The sequence below is a fragment of the Dreissena polymorpha genome, chromosome 9 (assembly GCF_020536995.1).
Source record: "Dreissena polymorpha isolate Duluth1 chromosome 9, UMN_Dpol_1.0, whole genome shotgun sequence".
In the NCBI taxonomy this organism is placed as follows: domain Eukaryota; kingdom Metazoa; phylum Mollusca; class Bivalvia; order Myida; family Dreissenidae; genus Dreissena; species Dreissena polymorpha.
The window spans coordinates 45,240,431-45,262,455 of record NC_068363.1 but is presented as its reverse complement, the minus strand read 5'-3'; the positions used below and the strand labels follow the sequence as shown (position 1 = coordinate 45,262,455).

Sequence of the window (22,025 nt, the reverse complement as noted above, 5' to 3'; positions counted from 1 at the left end):
GTTGTGACATGTGAAAGATTGAAGATATTTTGCACGACCAAATAGTACATCCACCCTTGTGAAAGCATTTGAAGACAGTCTGCAATGGCCAACGCCGTAAGTATGTAGTTTGTCGGAGTTATCATGTGTCGCCTTGTTAACACTATCGCATTCAGTATGTTAGATATCACACCGAATATGCAAACGACGATACTAACATAGCCATGCACTTTACCGTATCTGCGACCAAACAACGCTATATGACTTTCATGCACTTCCTGTTGGCCCTGTGTTGCGTTAAGTATCGACATAACCGTCGCATTTACTATTGGTGAAACCATGGTTGTCATATTGAAAATACGTTTGCTCTGGTGATTATTTCTTCTTTCATGATGTTTTTATTGTTTAAAAATACAATTGCATATTTCCACAAATTATCGTTTATTTACTGGGTTTAATTCCTTGCAATAACATGATAGGCTTGAAACTGGACACATTTAACGGCACCTTTCTTAAATAGTCAAATTACGATTTCTGTGTTGCTTCCTCAATCTTACATTAATTTTATGAGAACTGAAATGTTATTGTCTTTCAAATTCCTAAACTATGTAGGCAAGAGCTTCTTAGTGACAGGAAAATGTATCCTCAAAAAGTATGTATACCATAAATGTATGAAGAAAAAAGCTTTAAATATTCTAAATTACGTCATTGGTTCACTGAGATGCTTTATATAACTAATACAAATTTAATTCTGAATGTAGAAGGTATAAATGAATTAAAGATTAAAGTGAGCGTTTTTTCTCAGAGTGAAAGTTTCGTTCGTAAAATGGTCATCAATATCTTGCACGATCTGTTGCTTCAGATATACAAGCTCGGCTGCAATGCCTTTGTCACGGGTTAGCAGCTGAGAAAGTCCATAAAAGTTTAGACTTGATTTTTCTACTGTAATAAAGTGATAATAACAGGTTTGATCTAAAAAAAAATAATGTTGGAGTCGTTAACTTGTGTGAAAAGTCTGTTTAATAACAAATCGTATATCATATTTTGTGTTGTTGTGTTTTCGGCTTAAATTATTTTGATAAGAGTATAATTTGTTTCGCTATTGATTCAATAGTGAATGCATATAGAGAATACATGGTTGGTGCCGAGATGAAGAAAGTTTATCCGGTGAGTTCCACTTTAAACTGTTCCTTTCAATACTTTCCTATTGAAAATGTGAGAAGAAATAAAAAAACGAATCGAGAATATGATATTTTTCTTGGTAAAAAATGAAAAAAAATGCAGCAGCAAAACAAAAACTTTTTTTTTAACCTTAATGAAAACTTTAACCCATTGCTTATAACAATAAATTTACAACGATATACACATCCATTTTCTGTTCTTCCATCCCTTTGTCGAAACCCATTTTCTGTTTTTCCGTCTCTATTAACGAAATGTATTTTAAACCACTCTTTTTATAGCGTTTGTATCGAATGCTAACCACTCTGACGCAAAATCCGATTTACGAAATCGTAATCCTGCCGTAGCGAATTATTTTATTCCTATCGAAGTTAACAAATACGAATGACAAACACACAATCCGAAATACGTTTATGATTCGTTCGATGCTTTAGAAATATTTTAAAAAAATACTGTTAAAACCACCATGTCAAAACTGTTGTCCATAAAATCATGACAGAAACTAGATAGTATGTTTCGTCCGAGAAATGACGTAACACTAGATACGTCATAAATTGCGTAATCAATAAAATGAAAATGATAAATACGGAAAGCTGGTTTGGTAATATATTTTAAAGAAGAAAAACATGATGATATATAATTGAACGATAACATTCATGATGCGTACCAATACATTTCAAAGGTCAAATATTAAAACATGTTAATCGAAATGAGTAGTAATACACTACTTCCTGTTGACCGGAAATAGGAAAATTGATTCGACCCTGCTTTATTTGGTCAACGTTTGAGGCAAAGACAGGATAAAAAAGAATTTGCGTTCTTAAACTGCTTCCGTTTAATGTACTTTCTAGTGTTCGTGAGTTGTCCATTTGCGTTGAAAAATAACAAATAAATAAATTTTATGGTTTGCATAATATAAAAACCTAATGGTTTGAAATACCAGGATATCTTGGCAACACAATTTGATGATACATTCTACCCTCCGTTTTACGATTCCCTTGTTTTATTTTGTGTGTGTGTGTTTTTGTATGACATTTTCATCACAAAAATATGTGAGACAAGTCTTTCCATAAGTCTCGTACACATGATTGAAACAAATGATCGTTTAAAGTCAATTGATAAAGATGTTCGCTTACGTCTGAAGCGCCTAATTGTATTTATTATTTTGTTTAGGCCTTTTCTTCATATTGTGTTTTTTGTGCAAGTGTTAGGTTATGTATATCTTATTGGCGTCATCAGACTCGTTCAAAAAGAATAGAAAGTTTGTTAAAATATCTGCCCCATCGAAATTGCTTAAGTGATATCAGTTTTGTTTGGTTATGTATTTAATGTTTAATGAAACAAGTTTTCTTATTTCCTATGGTTTCAGTTTTACTTGTATGTTTCCGTTTTGTTGTATATGTGCATGTCTGTTGACTGCATGTAATGGTTTGAATAGTGTGTCTGTTTATTGTTGATGTCAAAAGTGCATACAGGATTCGTATAATGTTTATTTATTTAGTTAATATGCATTATTCGAAGTCTTATACGTTTATTTCACTTGTTGTTAGTATTAGTTGATGAATGTTCTGGTGTGCACATCGTGTTTGTTTATTGTTAATGTCAAACGTACATGAATGATTCTTTTATTTTTTTTATTATGTAAATATGCGAAAATGAATGTGACCATGTGTTATTGACATGGAATGCTGAAATAAAAAGGTTATGTTTGCTATATATTTATTATAAGTATTATTAGTTAAATTAACTTTATGTGACAAATATATTTGATATAACTTATTATAATTTATATCATTAGTTCTGTAAACGTGATTTTAACAACTGATATATATCAAAAGTAAATGGAGGAAGAAGTTCGCCAAAGTCTAAAGCAGGCAAGTTTAATTGAAAGCTTTAATTCAACATAACATGTCAACTCAGAACATCATCACTTAACACAAGTTATACGAATCAATCAAATGAGTGGCTGAATGAAGTTATTTGTTAACAAGGCATAATTGTTTGTGAGAAATTTGGGTATAGTCTTGAACACAAAAGCAGGGCTTACAATATGTCAATGAGACAAACATAAATATATATTGTTTGATTGAATAAGCTTATTTTGAAAATACATCAAACATGTGCTTGTGTGATGTACACCAATGAGGCAATTTTATTCAAAACATCTCATGCAAGCTCGACAATTTTTTTCAGCCAACAATAATGCGCAAAGGCTTATCAGAAACGACACTTTGGAATTTTCAGTTTAGAGTATCTTCAAAACTACAAAAGCATGTGTGAGGCTAATCTGGGACGTCACCTTTAATCACCTTTATTAAGCTCGATTTTCTCAGTGTTCCATAAAGTGATGCTGAAGGAATATAGAGAATACACGGTTATTGCCTAGATGGAGAAAGTTTTTTCCGGTGAGGCTTAAAAAAGAAAATAGGGCGAGCTTTTCTATCTCGACACCAACCATGTATTCTATTAATATCCTGCTTCATGCCGTTGATACATTTTATCAAAGACAAATGATAAATTGACATAACAATATAATTATTCTTGTCGAGCCTCCTACATGTACACAACATTCCAGACGACCGAATAACGGATTGGGTCACGTAAAAAATAGTTCCAGTTTAAAATGTTCCTTTTAATACTTTACTATTGAAAATATGAGAAGAAATAAAAAACGAATCAAGAATGTGATATTTTGTTTAATAAAAAATGAAAACAAAATGCAGCAGCAGAACAAAAACTAAATGTTATTTACCTTGATGACAACTTTAATCCATAGCTTATAACAATATCTTTACAACGAAATACACATCCATTTTCTGTTCTTCCATCCCTTTGTCGAAGTCCATGTTCTGTTTTTCCATCCCTATTATCGAAATGTATTTTAAACCACACTTTTTTTTATAGCGTTTGTATCGAATGCTTACCACTCTGACCCAAAACCCGATTAACGAAATCGTAATCCTGCCGTAGCTAATAATTGTTTTCCTATCGAAGTTAACAATTATGAATGAAAAATACACAATCCGAAATACGTTTATGATTCATTCGATGCTTTAAAAATATTTAAAAAATATACTGTTAAAACCACCATGTCAAAATTGTTGTCCCTAAAATCCGAGAGAAACTATATAGAATGTTTCGTCACACTAGATACGTCATAAATTGCGTAATCAAGTAAATGAAAATGATAAATACGGAAAGCCGGTTTGGGTAATATATTTTAAAGACGAAAAAAATTGATGATATATATATTATAACGATAACATTCATGACGCGTCCCAATAAATTTCAAAGGTCAAATATTAGACCACGTTAATCGTCACAGCGTGCGTAAGTATACACTACTTCCTGTTGACCGGAGATAGGAAAATTTATTCGACCCTGCTTAATTTGGTAAATGTTTGCAACAGAGTCAGGATAAATATAACTTGATGAACCAAAGAACAGATTTAAGTCGTGCTTATAATGGAAAAGATTACATTTAGAACTGGGGGAATTGCTGTTGAATAATTTAATTATATAGAAATCAATAATTGCTTCTGACGGGCAAACAGTAGTGGCTTGCCATTGGGGAGTCTCTATGATTGTCAAATCAAATTTTAGGACAAAACAAGTGCCGTCAGCAGACTGTAATAGCGTTATAAAATGCCCATACAGTATACAGAACATTATAAATATTGGCAAATTCAAGCCACGAGCAAGATTGCTGTTTTATATAAGTTTCGATGGACTTTTTTCTTTACGGATTTAATAGCATAACGAATCCTTTATGTGCGTTTAATGATTAAACAATCTCTCAAAAAAAGAATTAAAAAAAATTAAAACAAAGTAAATAAGTTTAAAAAAGCATGTCAGTGTATCAATAAGTAAGTCGAAGAATGTGCCATCTTTAAAGCTTATATGATTCCTCATAAATACAAGGTTTTAAATTTTTAATGGGCCATTTTTTCCTGTCTCTTCGCTCTGATCAAATAGTTTCGGAGTTTGAAAGACACGAATAAAACGAGTCTCATCAAATAAGTGTTCGATTTAGGAAGCATTTCAGGAATAAGAGGTAGAATATTTGTTAAGATGACTGCGATGACATTTGTGCTGTGTCAAACATATCTAGTCATTTCGAGAAAAAAACAGTAAAGAAATCATCATTTGCGGAAAATTCTATTTAATTATTGAACAATAAAACCTCGTAATTTAGAAGAAAGAAACAACAACAATCGTATTATTAACATGACAACCCTGGTTTTACCGATGGTAAATGCGACCGTAATGTCGGTACTAAATGCAACCTTGGTAAAACAGGACGTGGTGTCAGTGCATGAAAACTATTTCGAGTTGTTTGTCCGCAAATACGGAGAGGTGCATGGCTATGTAAGTATGGTCGTTTGCATCTTTGGTGCGATATCTAACATACTGAATGTGATAGTGTTAACAAGGCGACACATGATAACTCCGACAAATTGCATACTGACAGCGTTGGCCATTCGAGATTTTCTGACCACGCTGACGTATCTCGTGTACGCAGTTTACTATTTTGTCTACACTCAAAATCGACTAAATGGAAACCATTCACAAGGATGGAATTACTTTATCGTCCTGAAAATTATCTTCACTTCTACATGTCACAACATGGCGATGTGGTTCACCGTGTTCCGGTACATATTGGTGTGTCATCACGGAATCGGTAACCGCCTGTGCAGTTTGCAGCGAGCGATACTTACAATTGCAATCATTGTAATTGCTAACATCTTTGTCAGTATACCAGACATTTTTCTATACCGTGTTGTTAAACAAACAGACATAGGTTACAACTTCAGCGGATACCGGTTTATCGAATCCCATCTGGTGGAAAAACACAGTTTCTACAAGTCGTTCAATTCTGGTTCTACGGTGTCATTATGAAGGTGGTGCCATGCATTTGCCTGATATTGCTAAGCACCATGGTCATACTGGCGATGCACCAGGCCAGCAAGCGGAGAGTCCGTCTACTGCAGCCGACACGGCCCTCGGACCACGATGCAAACCACGAGCACACCAGGACCACCTGGATGCTTGTCTCCGTCGCCATGTTCTCCGCATGGCATTTTAGTTATGGTGAGCGGACTGAACAGTCTTTAAGTCTTTAAGTCTATTCAAAACTAAATGATGTAATTGATATTTTTATATTACTCAACTCTGCGGTTAATTTGGTTCTTTACTGTATTATGAGTTAGACGTTTCGGTACACGTTTAAAACCTGTTTGTCGTTAACTTAAAATGAGGCAAACGCAAAGTTGAGAACTTGAAAGTTAATGGGCATACCAATGGCGTTCCTTATTTCATATCGACGAATATGGAAAACACCAGGCTTTATTTAGACACTACATCTTATAGCCAAGTGTGCAATTCAAAATTAAGTCCTAATTATTTGTTTCGTACTCTTATATCCCGTTGGTGTTATTTATTGTGTATCAATAGTAATTAAATATTATAATTGAAACGTAAAATGATTTTGAAAATGAAATTCGTTTCTTGATACTATAAAGGCATGATAAGCATCATGCCATCCGTTTTTGTATAAAATGTGTCATACGATTCCCATGTTTTAAAGAATAGCATGGGCATTCTCTTATATACATTTATACCACTTACTTCAATAATACTCAGTATCAACATTTGTAACAGAAATAATGCGTCCAAAATTGTTCAGATAATTTTTTTTGATTTTTAAAAACATTATATTGCACATATTTTAAAAGGTATCCTTTTTGATAACAATTTACTGAGATACGTAAATGATGCTATAATTATATGCGTATACAGTATTATATTATATAATTTAATAATTGCATAAAGTATTACACTTGTTTCATTTTTTTTTGTTAATGCAATTTTTCTTGGAATGTTTTGAAAAACAATCTGTATTATAGGATTATATATATTGTAAATAAAAGTATTAAGTATTTCATCGAGAAATTGTATTTTTTAATAAAAGTTGTAAATACGGTACACTTTCTTTAAAAGCATCAATAATTAATATGGAATAATACATTGTTTATGTTGTACTGTGGTTTATAGAGAAATATGTTTGATTTACCTTATGTGATTGTTTTATTGCTTCTTTTGCCCTTTTTGTTAAATCTGCTTTATTACATGCAATTATTAGATAAGCTGTTTTCGGAGAAAACCCGAGGTATTGTCATAGCCTGCTCGTCGTCCGCCGTCCGCTGTAAGCCGACCGCCGTCCGCCGGTGTCGTGCTTAAACCTTAACATTGGCTCTAAAATCTAAGTGCTTCCACCTACAACTTTAAAGCTTCATATGTAGATGCACCTTGATGAGATCTACACACCACACCCATTTTGGGTCACTAGGTCAAAGGTCAAGGTCACTGTGACCTGTAAAAAAAATAATTCTGACAAGCTTTCGCAGCCGACAGTGGCACCCGTTATGCGGTGCTCTTGTTTTATTTATACTATTTGATCGATTTATTTATTGTGAAATATCGGAAAACAAATTGCACTTATAAAGGACCGCCGGTGAATATAAAGAATTCACAAGGCTGATCAGCACCTGGACGGGCCCCAGATATGGATGTGCCATGTATGACTGACCTTTACTTATTGCTTGCTTTGTTTTTTTTTGTCTTATGTTCCTTATTATGCTTTAAATCAGTCATATCTATGTGCGTAAATGTCTCGTCTCTTGTGTGCTTTAAATGTTTTAAACATATATATAAAACACCATACAGCCACGTAGCATATATAAATACGTGGCTGTTATTCATGTGTGCTTTAATATATCATATCTATGTGCTTAAATGTATCGTCTCTTGTGTGCTTTAAATGTTTTAAACATATATATATATATGTATATATATATATATATATATATATATATATATATATATATATATATATATATATATATATATATATATATATATATATATATATATATATATATATATATATACCATACAGCCTCGTAGCATATATATATATATATAAATATATTTCTTTAATTGTATTATTGTTTTTTTACTGGTGCATTTTAGATCCAATGTTCACATTTATCAATATAAAGCATTTAATGACAAACTTCAATATCTGCCAAAATCTGTGAAAAGGTCCCCTCAATGATAATTTTAAAACAATATGTGTTTGTGAATCATTATGTCCCCCCATATATTTGACCTTTGATCTTGAAGGACGATCTTGATCTTGACCTTTCACCACCCAAAATGTGAAGCTCCATGAGATACACATGCATGCCAAATATCATGTTACTATCTTCAATATTGCAAAATTAATGGCCAATGTTAAAGTTTGACGCAAACAAACCAACAAACCAACAAACAAACCAACAAACAGGGCAAAAACAATATGTCCCCCAGTATATACTGGGGGACATAAAAACACGACAACATGTTAACAAGTCCTTGTGAGAAATGACTGATCGCGTAATGCTGTCATTTTTTAACATTTTTCTACAACGAAAATTTTAATGTCTGAAATATGCGGGCTTATCCAAAATAAATATCAAAACAACTATTCTTTTAACAATTATCTAAATGCTATATGGACCATGTGCAATATAACAATTCATATATTTGTTTTCAGTTGTAATGTTTTTAGGTGAGGCAAATCCGACGACCTTTTATTGTTGAACTTGTAAAAGGTACTTCAGTTATGTTTATATACTCTACATCAAATAATATAAGTCAATTTCATCATGGAAATACAGAACGGAAAGTATTTTGCTAGCTCGATCCCTAGCAAAGTAAATGGATGTCCAGGTAAAGTATTGCTTAAGATTGTTTAGTGTTGAAGTTTTTGTTTTTTGAACGCGGTAATTAATTGGTTACAGCAGTTCAAGCCTTAGAAATTTTACAGTTCTTCTAGTAAATAGGCACACTCAACATTTTGGAACTTAAGTCATAAACATTGGTCCGAAAGTTTAATTATTTGTTTATGAGAAAGGCGACGCATATCTGATAAAAGCCAAAGAAACGATACCGATTAAGCTTTACTTTCTAAACGTTTAATTACCCGAAAAAAAGACAAAGTTAACATTACAGAAACGCGTTTATTAGTGTGTGTTAAAGTTTAGAAAGACATGCCTAAAATAGTTTGCTTACAATAGCAAATCAAATGAACATTTAGTTACTGTGGTATGGAAATATGTCATTAAAATTTAATTTGTTTTCGACAATCCGTAACTTAACAAACTTTAGGAAAAAACACTTAAGAAATATTTTGTTTATTGCCGTACACATATATATGTAACAAAGTCCATAAAACATATCTCTTTGTGAATGGTACGATCTTAGGAACACAGTCAAACGAGTAACTTTGCAAATATTTTATAATACTTTGAGACTATTGTGTTACTCTCGATATTTGAATGAATGTAAATATAATGTTCTTGATAACGTTTTTACATTGCTGTTCTTATCGGGATCTTTGTGTAATTGCACTGACCAAGGCCCACCATACATGTGGTCGATTGAAATGTAGTCGTGATCATAAGTTGAGGTCACTGATCAAAACTCATACTACAAATTTTGGATTGAAACTTCGCGAATGTTTGCGGGATGTCGTGTGAGTTCAAAAATCAAGGCCAATAACTAATTACAAAACACAAAGATATAATAAAGTGTTACAAAATCATTGTTGTGTATCCGCAGTAAACATTTCAACATAGGTTCTGTTTACGTAGCTAAAGTTGATGTCAGTGTACAGTTTGCATGTATGCATTATGTTAACTATAACGTATACCGTATGCACCGCGACGCATTTATGGGGGGCAAGATAGGGTAAACACCTTAATACGCTTGAATCAGATGAATCTTATTATCTGCGTTAGATGACTGGGGATTTTAGAATTAACATTATGAAACGTTTGTTACAAAAGGCAAATTTGGATGCACTTTATTTATTGTCCGTTTCACTAAATGTTTTCCGTCCGCTTTGGTTTTTTAGCATGTATCGACTACAAACTGATAAATTAAATTATATAATCTACATATGAATTAGGATAGGAGCAATCGCAAACTGTCATTCAAAAGAGATGAATAATTTAAATATTTATTTTTAATTTACAACACTAATTGCGAGTTAAATTTCGGCTTCATGCCGAGTAAAAATATGTTGTATGGTATGAGATTCCAATTCTTTTTCTATGAAAAAAATGTTTTCTCGTCCTTTGTCGACAAATTTATTTCGTGATTAACCGATGATAATGCTCGGAACCTGCGGAATCCCTGCGTGGAGGTAGCGTTCTGTTGCCTACTTGCAAAATGTGTTATTGTCAAACTGACGTGGGACCTTGCGGAAAACCTTTCCCGGTCAATTGTGTTTATAGATCAGACAGCCGTCAGTAAAATGTGGCTTTTCCCAAAAAACCTCAGAACAAATGTCATTCTTGCATTTTTATAAAACATTCTGACATTGGAGTTCCTAGGAAATTCGAAATTCGAAAGTTGTCAGTATTTGCACTGAATTAACAATTCATTTTGTTTTTATTGGTTGGTATTCTAATAAATAAATAAATAAATAACGATCAATTATGTTATAATTAAATCAAAAATATATAATATCAGTGTGGAAACATTGGGATTATGACTTGGTAAGAAGCTACTGAAAAAGTTTAAACATTTTATCCTCGCCAATATTTAAACACATTATTTAAAGCCACATTAACACTCGAAATCAACGAATATTTCGTAAAATACAGCTAACCCTTAAAAAAAAATCAGTGTTCCTTTTAGCAGTATCCAAAATTTCAACGCTAGATGTGGTTTGGTAACATAGATATAGCGAGGTACAAAATGCTCGTGTTTTTGTGACAATATATTCCACGTGAATTGCCTGCGACGATATCCGAAGTTTAACGAGCGAACGCGAGATTGGCTTCGGGCAGCATCGGAAGCACGTTGTAGCTATGGGAACTACATAGTGCTCCCGACGCAGCTTGCCGAATGGTCATTAGTAATTTTCAAGTCGCAGAACATGAATTTGAAGGATAGAAAAAGGAAAGCGACTATGTAATAGAACTGTGAAAGGGTATCATATCAATACGCCAAACCAAGGAAACAGTGTGACATTGTGTTATCAAGCGTTTATAAAAAGCTGTAGTTGGAACAAAAGCAAAGGCATTGAAACAAGGCATTAAAAAAAAGTCGAGACATTAATCTATCAGAACATCCAATGCCATGCAAGCTATTTAAAAAATAAAAAGTGTTAACCAAAATGTTCGGAATGTTTTTTTTCGCTGTTTAAAACACAGCGGACTGTGTTCCTAACTGAAATCAATGTTATATTACTTTTAAATCTTTTCTGGCATGCAACATTAAAGTGATAGAATATATCTGGAATACATGTCGCATAATTGATGTTTAGATCTTGTTCGTTATAATGCATGCTTGCGTTTACGTCAGTATGGCCAGAGGCTAATTAGTTTCAACTGGGTTCAGTCCGTTTAAATCATAAGATCATGACACGATTACATGGTTAATATATGTTTGATTTCGTGTCGGTGCATATACCAGATAATAAATACGCCCGTATATGCATTTCAACAAATTGGTTTGACCCATCAAGTTAACATGTTTATGTAACGATGCATGTATATAAACAAATCTTATTTTGACACTAAAAACAACAAGGATTTAACACAAAGGAGGGACGCTAGATGTTTATCTCCAGGGACCCCTTAGGGGTGAGGTCCTATCAGGATGGATTTTGACGGATTTTGCCATGTCTTGAAAACGTTATTTGTTACTTGGAGAATTACATGGACTTATTAATATTGCATTAACAACTAATTTAAATAATTATATGGACTTGAAAACTTTATGTTAACAACTGAATAAAGAGCAAAGAACTATCCATCGAGTTTATTTATGTATGTGTTGTTATGGTACACATATTGGTTTTAATTCATCGAGTTTATTTATATATGTGTCACTACGGCACATGCATAAGAATGTTGATTATTACGAGTGTCTGCTACAATTTTACGAATGGTTACGGAAATTACCGATCGTACAGATGTATTGACAGACATATGCCAAAAGACAGAATAGCTTTCATATTTCAAGTTTATCAGCCCTGAAATCATTAATTATCAAACAAGAATCAAAATCATACATTATTAACCAGTGATAACTTAGAGTGTCCGAAAACTTAAGAGTTATTACGGTAGTCAGTTAAACCAAAATCTTTGGGCGCAACCATCATGTTTTGCGAAAACTGCGTCATAAAATTATATTGTTTTTCAAAAACGACGATCAGTAATTTCCGTTACCATTACGACAGGTTTTCTTAAATATTTTTTTGTTGTCCTCAAATATTCCACCACAAAATTGTTGTATACCAATACACAAATGATTTAAAGTAATATTGCCATTATTTTGGTGAGGAACACTGTCATTAACTGTTTATATATACGGCTAATGGCTCAACTTGAGTGCATACAATATTGAATCAAAGTACTGTTAGTACTGATGTGACGATGCTTTTGAAGAGGATGGATATTAAAGCATCAATTTAAGTTTATCTACATCACCAAAAGTGTGTATGTGGGTACTAACATTTTGGGTACAAAACAAAAATGGGTACGAAAATTGTGGGTACAAACATTATGCCAAAAAAAAATGGGTAAAATAAATTTAGTAGGAAAAAAAATTAGGTAGGAAAGAAAAATAAGGTACGAAAAAAAATGTGGGTACTAAAAAAAATTTGGGTACGAAAAAAATTTGGGTACGGACAAAATTGGGTACGAAAATTTTTGGGTAAGAATTGTTTTGGGGGGTACGGGGAAGTAGTACCCGTGGGGAACTTGACCCATTCAGCGAAACTGGGAGGCGGGATACATTCTCGATCAAATATACAAAGAAATATCTTTAAAAAGATATTCGACGTGTATTTTCTGTACCACTTATCTTAAAAAACGTTCTGTTACAGTAAAACGTTTGTGGGTTATAACATTACGTTTCAGCAGATATATTCAAAACTTGACATGATCTGTAATTACACCTTGCTCTTTAATTTCACATGTATATCATACCAAACTTTATATTTCGTTGTTTTCTTTCCTAAGTTAATTATGTCATATGTACGGACGTGATTTCACATATTTTTTTTCTTTTGATTATTGTTTTTTCTCTAATTCAATAAGCTTGGGCATGTTTGTTCGTTAAGTACGGCAATAATTGTATGATGATTCCCGAAAGTAGGTATGAGCACATAGTCGTAAGAGTACTTGAATACATGAACACATGGTAAGGTTGACTTAATCTCCGCGATACAACCTAATATGTGTTTAAAACAGAAAACAATATCCAACAAACGAATGAATTATAAACATAGTATGTGCACTGATGTTGCTCTGTAATTTCTGTTTGAAAAGTTTATTAAATATGCAAAATGAGAAAGCACGCATAAGAGCGAGTTTCATAGATATTAAGCGGCTATTATGCTGTTTATATACCATACTCGCTATAACGTTTACAAATGGCAGCTTTGAAATAATTCGTTTTCTTTACACTCATGATCGCGTTAAACGTTAATTATACACGTTTTCATTCGCAATTTATTAACAGAATCTCTACAAATGTTAAATAGAATACAGAAAATGCATAGTTGTTTCAGTGATCTATAAACATATAAAGGATTGAATATAACTGTTTTTAAATTAACGCTTTCAAACTATTATTAAATCTTTTTTTCCCAGAATATGCTGTGATATTTATAGCTATTTGTATTTATAGATATTTTACCTTTATCAATGATAATCAGCGAGGTATGCCGATTAGAAAAATCGAGCTATCTCAATCGGACTGGCTCGGTCTTTTACATAGGTCGCCACTGTGAAGAATTTGTTCATGGTATGATAACTTAAACGAGCTGCTTCGCAGCATCGTCAAAACAATAATATTTCAGAGTATCCTTCTTTCCGATAGTTATATAAATTCCTATAGCTCGGCCACTCATTTATTTTGGAAATTTTGACGCATATCTTATAAAACTTGAATTACTTATTTTTATTTAGAAACTTCTATCACATACATGTTTTTTTTTGGTTAGAAAATGTCAATTTTACATATACATGTAGTTTGAAAAACATATAGGCACAGATTACACATGTAATATAAGATGACAATACTTTTGAAAATATTCATTTTTAATCAGTATGTTGGTTTTATTAGTCAATAACAATATCACTTCGTTGATTTATGAAAATAACAGATTGATAGGAAGATATGAACCAATCAGGGTTGTTGGGGTCATGTTAGTAAGGAAGTACCGTTACCTGATATCTGAATTTGCCTTTATTTGTTGTTTAGATATAAAATGTGTGTTTTCATTCAGTAAAAAAAGTCAATTTAACACTTAAGTGGCGGAGAAGAACTTGTGGCTGAATAAACAGGAAATGAGGCTATATTCCTATTGAAATTAGAACAAACAACCCATGTATGATTTTTTTAATCAAAAAATGGAATTTCTAGTAGAGGTGATACATTTTCAAGAATAAACAATATAATTATAAATGTATTGGAGAATTTGTGCATTTCGTCCAGTTTTATCATAGTACCAGTTTTTGGTTAAAAAAACAAAACATTTTTTGAAAGTTCGTAATCCCTTGTTTGAAAAAAAAATCATGAAAAACATAATTTTCAGAGTAATATATTAAAAACAAACAGAAAATGCTTTTTTAAACCCTAAATATAATTTCTGCACTCTTTTGTTATCATTGCTTATGTTGAAAAAATCTTTTGCTCGGGCTAATTAGGGGAATGCATGATGAAAACCAATTAATTGGGGGAATACCTGGTGAAAATACCACATTTGGACACGTAGGCACATTTCGCAACAATCTGAGTACAACAAGGTACATATATAAGCCGGACATTTTCGCAGCATGTTTCATATTAGAACTCTTAACATTCTGAGTCATATCTAGTGAAATATGTTCAGTTTATTGTATTATTTTAATTAAGCGTTTATTATATACTATATTAGATAGTGATTGAATAGTGGTAGCCTCATAATTACATGTAAAAAATAATAACAATCAAAATTAATTATGAATTATCTGTTATTATAATTGATTTTGTTGATATAGAGCTTTTTTGTAATTCATTTTAAATAAATGCATTTCTTAGGTCAGATCAAACACATATTTAGCTGTTACGTATTGGATTAAGGTTTGATAAGCAAGTTGCCGTCGAAAAGAATTTAGGTGTTCCGAGTTTTATATTAAAATGTTTCAGCTCCTTTAAATCAATTGTGTTAAAGAATAACAGCTTAGAAATAATCATCCTTTTTGATCAGAAATACATTATCTATAAAATAAAGAGATTGTATGCTTTTTTGTTTACAGTGTGTGTGTTTGTTTGCCGCGCTGAGCATTTTAGCTCTGGTTGAAGGGGGTCCGCGTGAGTACAAATTTATTAAGTCGTTGTGACATAATTAAGGTGGGGGGGGGGGGCATTTATTATTGATCATGTTCTAAAACGGAGTTGCCTTTAACGTTGCATTGAGATGCAGAAGGTTTTTTATACATGTAATTGAACATTCGTATTTTTTCTTTTATTTAGAGGAAAAATAAATGATTTTCGTCAAATACAAAAGTATGCACATACAAATTGGACGACGTACCGTAACTTTTTTGGTGTAGCCGTCTGAGCTCACTTAGAACTAGCATTTTGCGTTAATTTATCAGCCGTAATACTTAACAACAACGAATTTGTCTAATAAATGTATAAATTTGGGGAATGCAAAACTTCTGCGGTTATTTAATGTATATCATAAACGGTTGCAAACTTTTTAAGCATGAGAACCGAACAGAATTTTGCAAAATTTTGCAAATTGTATGACTTCTTAAGAATGTTAAGTGCTTTCTAATAAAGAAATAAGTTAAAATAATGTTTTGCCTATGTACGCGGGCCTGTGTACGCGGCACATAAATAATGACGATGTTGACAGAGAGCCTCGTGTCGATTATAAGATAATTTTGCATGATCACACGATTTCATGTCAGAAGGCCTAGAATTAAGTTGTTGTTGTTCTCTGACAAGTTAAAATAAAAGATATTTCTAGTTTAATGTTAGTGTAAACATCACATTCGGCCTTAAGCTAGAACATGTAACTCGCAGTTAATATGAAGGATCACCCAAGGATGATAATTCTTTTTGATTTATTATCGCAAACTCATCACAGTGGTTAACTCCAAATTGCATTAGTTCGGTAAATCTTGAATATAATATCGTTTTGTGATAGGTATCGCAAATAAATAAATGTTAATAATCGGTAACATAGGCTACTGATTTTTATGAGACCAGTTGTCAATATTTCAAAATATTGTTGAAGATATCCAAAAATAGAATAGTACGTACAACCAGTACATGTACAATTTTGTTTGCGTGAAATCATCATGCAAAAATTAAACATAACGCAATTGTTACTCTAAATCATGGAAGCATTTTTTAGCGTATATGTTGTTGTCGTGAAATATGTTGATCGCTTATTAATGAAGGAAAATCCTGCAAAACACAAGTCGGCCTGACCTAGTTCTCAAAGCGATAGCGTTACGATGCTGGAGGCCTTGTGTCGAATCTCTTTGGAATCATGAAGTCTTCAACTCTCTGTAATTTGTTTAGTTTTTTTTTTCTTTAGGTTCTCATGACTACTTTTTTCTCGAATGATTTAATATGATAATGAAGACATTGAAAGGAATAAAACAAAATATCAACACATTTGTTAACAATTCTGTTTAGAAATAACACATTTCGGTTAAGCAATTTTTAACGTTTACTTATGTTTTATGCAGATATAACGGGCGACTGCTGGAAAGGGAACCAGTGCGACACCTGCCTGGCCGGCCCTAACAAAGGCTATGTCGGCAAAATCAACGGGATATCGGTCTGCTGTGCAACCTAAAAAGAGACATTGAAGCTAACTTAATTAGGTTGAGTCAGTGTTCGAACCTGCAACTACCACATTAGGAGACCAAACTGTTCAACACGGAATAGAACGAACTATGATTGACACTTTAATAAACAATTTCATTCAGTACAATGTTTATGGTTCATTCATGCTTGCATGGTTTATACCAAAAGTTCATTACTTTACAAACACTTCAAGAATGTGTCTTTTAAGGTAATAGACAGACACGTTTTAAACGTATAACTACAAATTTTCAACATATTTTGTACAAATCAAATTCCATAATGTTAAACTTTACTACCTCAAATCATAGACTTTTGCCACGTAGTGAAACACTTTTTTTTAATCAAATCAAATCTTTGTTTCAAATATTTTCTAAAACTAATTAAATATACAAAGAAATAAAAACGCTTTTATTAAAATATTTCAGAGTTCATAACATTAATTTTAAAATTATGTCATTTAACATTAAAAGATGTATGCAACGGTAACAATTATGTAAATTGTAAACATGACAAGATAAGGGATATCATCTATTTATGTTGATATATTTTTAATTGATATGAACACTGTTTACTAACAGTATTAAGAAAATAATTATAGAACTCGAAAAAAACAGGATTCCAATAAGTAGTACACTGTATACCACTGTCGGCACAGCTTCACTATTTTCGTAAGAGTGATAAATGATTCGGTCTACCAACATGCACACAATCAATTACATATTTCCAAACATTATTGAACTACCAGTAAATCTCTATAATTTCAGTAACACTTGCCTTGACAGACTTCAACAAAATCTATTGACAATAACAATACACAACAAAAATTATAATTATGTTTTTTGGTATCTACAATAAACCTTAAATTTTAATGCAAACATGTTTTTACAAGTTAAAACAAATATCTTCCAAATATGTGGCTTACTAAATATCGTTTGTAGCCAGTTTTTGCCCTATATTTGTTGTCACATATTTTGCACTCATATAATTGTTATTGTCGACAACAATTTCAACTGAACATAACATTCTACATGTAAACAGCTATCTAATGGTTGCTCGGTGGCTTTTTCATCTTCATGATTGTTGCAGTCCACCTCAAACAATAAATTATCCACTCCAGACTCAACATTGTATCTGTCTTCATTACTGTGGGGAACAGTTACAGATAGAAACACACCTCCTGCTTTTCTTCAGTCTCTGCTGTTTTAAACCCGAAAAAACATCGGTCGGTCGTGACATTCTGAAATAAATTATCATAAGCATAGCAATTGGCATGTGCTGGTGTTCCGACGTCATGGGTTTGAGCCTATCAACTGGCACACTTTTCCTCCGTGGTTACTTTACACATGCCATGGGCATAGCAGTTAATTAAAGCAGGATAAATTGTCCCAATACAGTAGTTAATGATACTCAGAAATTGTACAATTTCTCAGTCCACTGCTATATCCAATCCAAGATATATCGAACAGTAGCCATACGTCCATTTAATTAACTTATCAACTATACTTACCATATTCTATCTCGAACTTCAAAGTAAGATGTTAGGGCACTGAAGTCTGAAACAAAAAGAATACAGTAATGAGTGAATTATGAAATGAAAACAAACTTTTGTATGTTAAATATACATCGTGTACAAAGAAGAGATACTAGCTATAAATGTTGGTAATGAATTAATCCAAAAACGACAAATACCTAACTCTGTGTGCATTTGAAGAGCGCAATTGTAAACAAGGGAAGTATCACGATTGGGAAAGTATCTCTAAATCTAAACCGTAGGTTACACACAACGTATTTCCCCTTATATTAAATATAATAATCAATTATAATAATAATAACACAAAAGTAAACAAAAATGGTTAAAAAAGACTAATTATACAACAACCATATTTTACAATTAACACTGCTGAACTGGTCTTAAAACTTTCTTTTTCAAATTGTTATCGAATCAACGGGTTCTTATATCTTATAAATAGTATTGCTGAATCGGTCGTTCAACAATAGCACACGCTCTACATCAGATTTTTTAAGAACCAATACCATGTGTAACCTTAAATGCCTAGTTTTAATAACCTTTTTCAGTGTAGGGTAAAGACATCTTTCACGCGTTCAGACAGTGGTCAGGGTTGAGGGACGAGAAGTAACATACCCATTTCATTTAACAATATAAAATCAAGAAATTCTTAAAATGATAACCATATCAGCAGAATCCAATACATTCTTTAAACGTGCTATACATGTACTTAAACTAATTAGTTTCGGCTATTATCCGGTGCCTACTTCATGCATTATCCGGTTCCAGCAATCGACACATAAAATAGATGTTTTTTTATACAAACTTAACCGTCACTCATCATGGCAATGACTTAACAATAATTATGCTGCCGTTTTCACCAGGAAACTAGCTCCGAAATTTGAATTCCATTGTTAATATTGACCAATATCTCCATTTTACTTCCGTTTCCACAGGTTTTGTGCATAAACTGTTGGACAATATAGGTTCCCACTGCATAATGACGTTTTTGTTACTGAGCACGAGTATGCAATTTACTGAATGAATGCCTTAATTGTTCCGTGGAATATTGGTTTGGTGAAACATGTAAACGTAAAAAAGAAAATATTGAAATAAAAGAACACACTTACCTCAAAACAGTCAATATATTTCTGATATGATCCGGTGCCGTTTCGGGTATTATCCGGAAACGTTCAAATGTTTCCGATATTTTCCGTATTGGTTAGCCACCGTGTCTAATGACACAGCATATTCTACTGTGCGATATGCAGGACTGCTAGTTGCGCCATTTTGTTTTCATGTGGATGACTCATGGTTTATCGATTAGCGAAGAAGCTTTCCGGGTGACACTGAGTGTTTCGGCGAGGGCGTCTTTGTTTATTGTTGTAAAACTCTTTGTGATCAAATGTCAAAAGATGAGCTTATCATATTATCCTATCGTTAATGTTTATTTTAAGACAGCTGAATGTTTTGATCAGTGATGGAGATGTTATCACAGGCCCGTACCCAGGCCCTGAGCCATCCCAGCTGGCTGTCGAGTTAGGATTGTTTCAAATAATGGGCCTACTGCAAATTTTTCTCTTATCAAAGGGCCCTTAGTACACTTTTCCACAATACAAAAGAGAAGATGTGATTTATTGACCCAGATAAACAAGGGGATTAGCGTTAATTTAGGTCTGAACAATGCTGACGTTAGTAATTTGTGAAAAACAAATATTGTTTGTAGCAATTAGAGAGATGCTTAGGATAATCGTCAATAGTTTGAGCCAGTAAGTTTTTTTTGTTTAAATCTAAGGTCCATAACTTCGCACAAACTCTAAACGAAACTCATACTTTAGATATTAATAAAATATCAGGTCAACATCTTAAAGCGGTTTGAAAAAAGTCCGGAAAATGAAATGCCGGACGGACTGACGGACGGGCGGACAGACCGTCCGACTGCTGTATGGCACCCTACAGGAGGCATAAAAACAGCTCAATATCTGAAAGAGTTTCGTTAAAACACCTGCAGGAAACGGTTATTATAGAGACACAATTTCAAAGGACCATAACTTCGCATAAAATCAATGGACCGGAACGAATTTTTATATTCATCTGTAGGTCATGTAGGTAGACTCACGTACAAAAAAAATCAGCTCAATATCTGAAAGCGTTGAGTAAAATACCCCCAGAAAACGGTTATTATTAGGACATGTGTAAGTCATAAAATTGTCGGCGTCTGAAATTTATTGAATGAGACGAACATTACTTTCCCTTCAGTAGGCATTTGCCACTAGGGGGCGCTGTAGAAGCACGAGGATATTCGTGCATGAGTGAACAGTGGTTAGTTTTTGTCCTTCAGCCTTGAGAACTCGCATGGTGTACATGTTATTTTTTTATAGTAAATTGTGAATATTTCATATTATGAATAAGATAAATGGAATTGTATGATGACCGAGGAAAGATTGTATTATCATGCGCGCTATTATGTGATGTATATTTTATGATGGTTGTAAGGATGTTAAGTTTAATAACAAACGGACAGCCGGTATGCGAATCCCAGCGGCTAGTACGCTTCAGCCGGTATGTGAGTCCCGGCGGCTAGTATCAATCAAAGCGCTGTAGGCACTGAAGGCCTGGGGCTTGATTAAGTGTGCTTGGGAAGAAGTATTGTCCGAATTGTATATGTATTTCTTTTGACCTTGCAGTCAAGGGTAACCCATGAAAGTGCAAGCACTTATTTCCAATGTGGTCCTTTGTTTTTTGCTGAAGAGACAGCAAGCAGAAGAGACAGTATTGGTATACAAGGAATCCGGGTGCGATACCCTTACTTTTTTTGCGAATAGATCCCTTGGTTCTTTTACGTGCTCGGTGTATAGCACCGATACACGCGAGATTTACCTGGGTTTCATAACAGTACATCTCTAGTTGGGTGGGAAACGCTTGAAGCATTTCTGATATTTCCAGTGCCCCGACAGGGAATTGAACCGGGGACCTCTGGAATGGTAGACCAGAGTGTTACCACTCGACCACCGCACCACCACCTTATTGTCCGAATTTCTCCCTTTGTCAAATTTATACGGATTGACCCTAGCGGTTGAGTGCAGAAGCTCAGAGACTGTAAGAAAAGACAATATTTGTAAATCTCTTGCACGACGGTTACATTACATTCACCTCTGTGTTGGGCTCAGAACGGACTATTGTTATGAAAGCGTATCATTCATGTCATGATCATTCCAAGCGTTCATCATTGAGGTTACAGTATACTAAACAATCTCTTGCACGACGGTTACATTGCATTCACTGCATTAAAGAAAACCATCTCATACCATGATATCTTATATCAGTCTTAATTCATTATTATAAATTTGATGTTAAGAAACCAACATGCATACACACGTCGAAGCAATTCCTAACGTCACTCAATAAAAATTATGTTCAATTGTTT

General features: G+C 33.2%; 1 protein-coding gene across 1 annotated transcript; it reads left to right on the top strand.

Annotated features, from left to right (window-relative positions):
• Positions 1-5,424: 5,424 nt before the first annotated feature.
• On the top strand, positions 5,425-17,080 carry LOC127845998 (uncharacterized). Its single transcript, XM_052377179.1, has 4 exons — positions 5,425-5,672; positions 5,954-6,249; positions 6,283-6,354; positions 16,971-17,080. Exons 1-4 carry the CDS (start codon positions 5,425-5,427, stop codon positions 17,078-17,080), a joined length of 726 nt encoding a protein of 241 aa, XP_052233139.1.
• Positions 17,081-22,025: the final 4,945 nt, after the last annotated feature.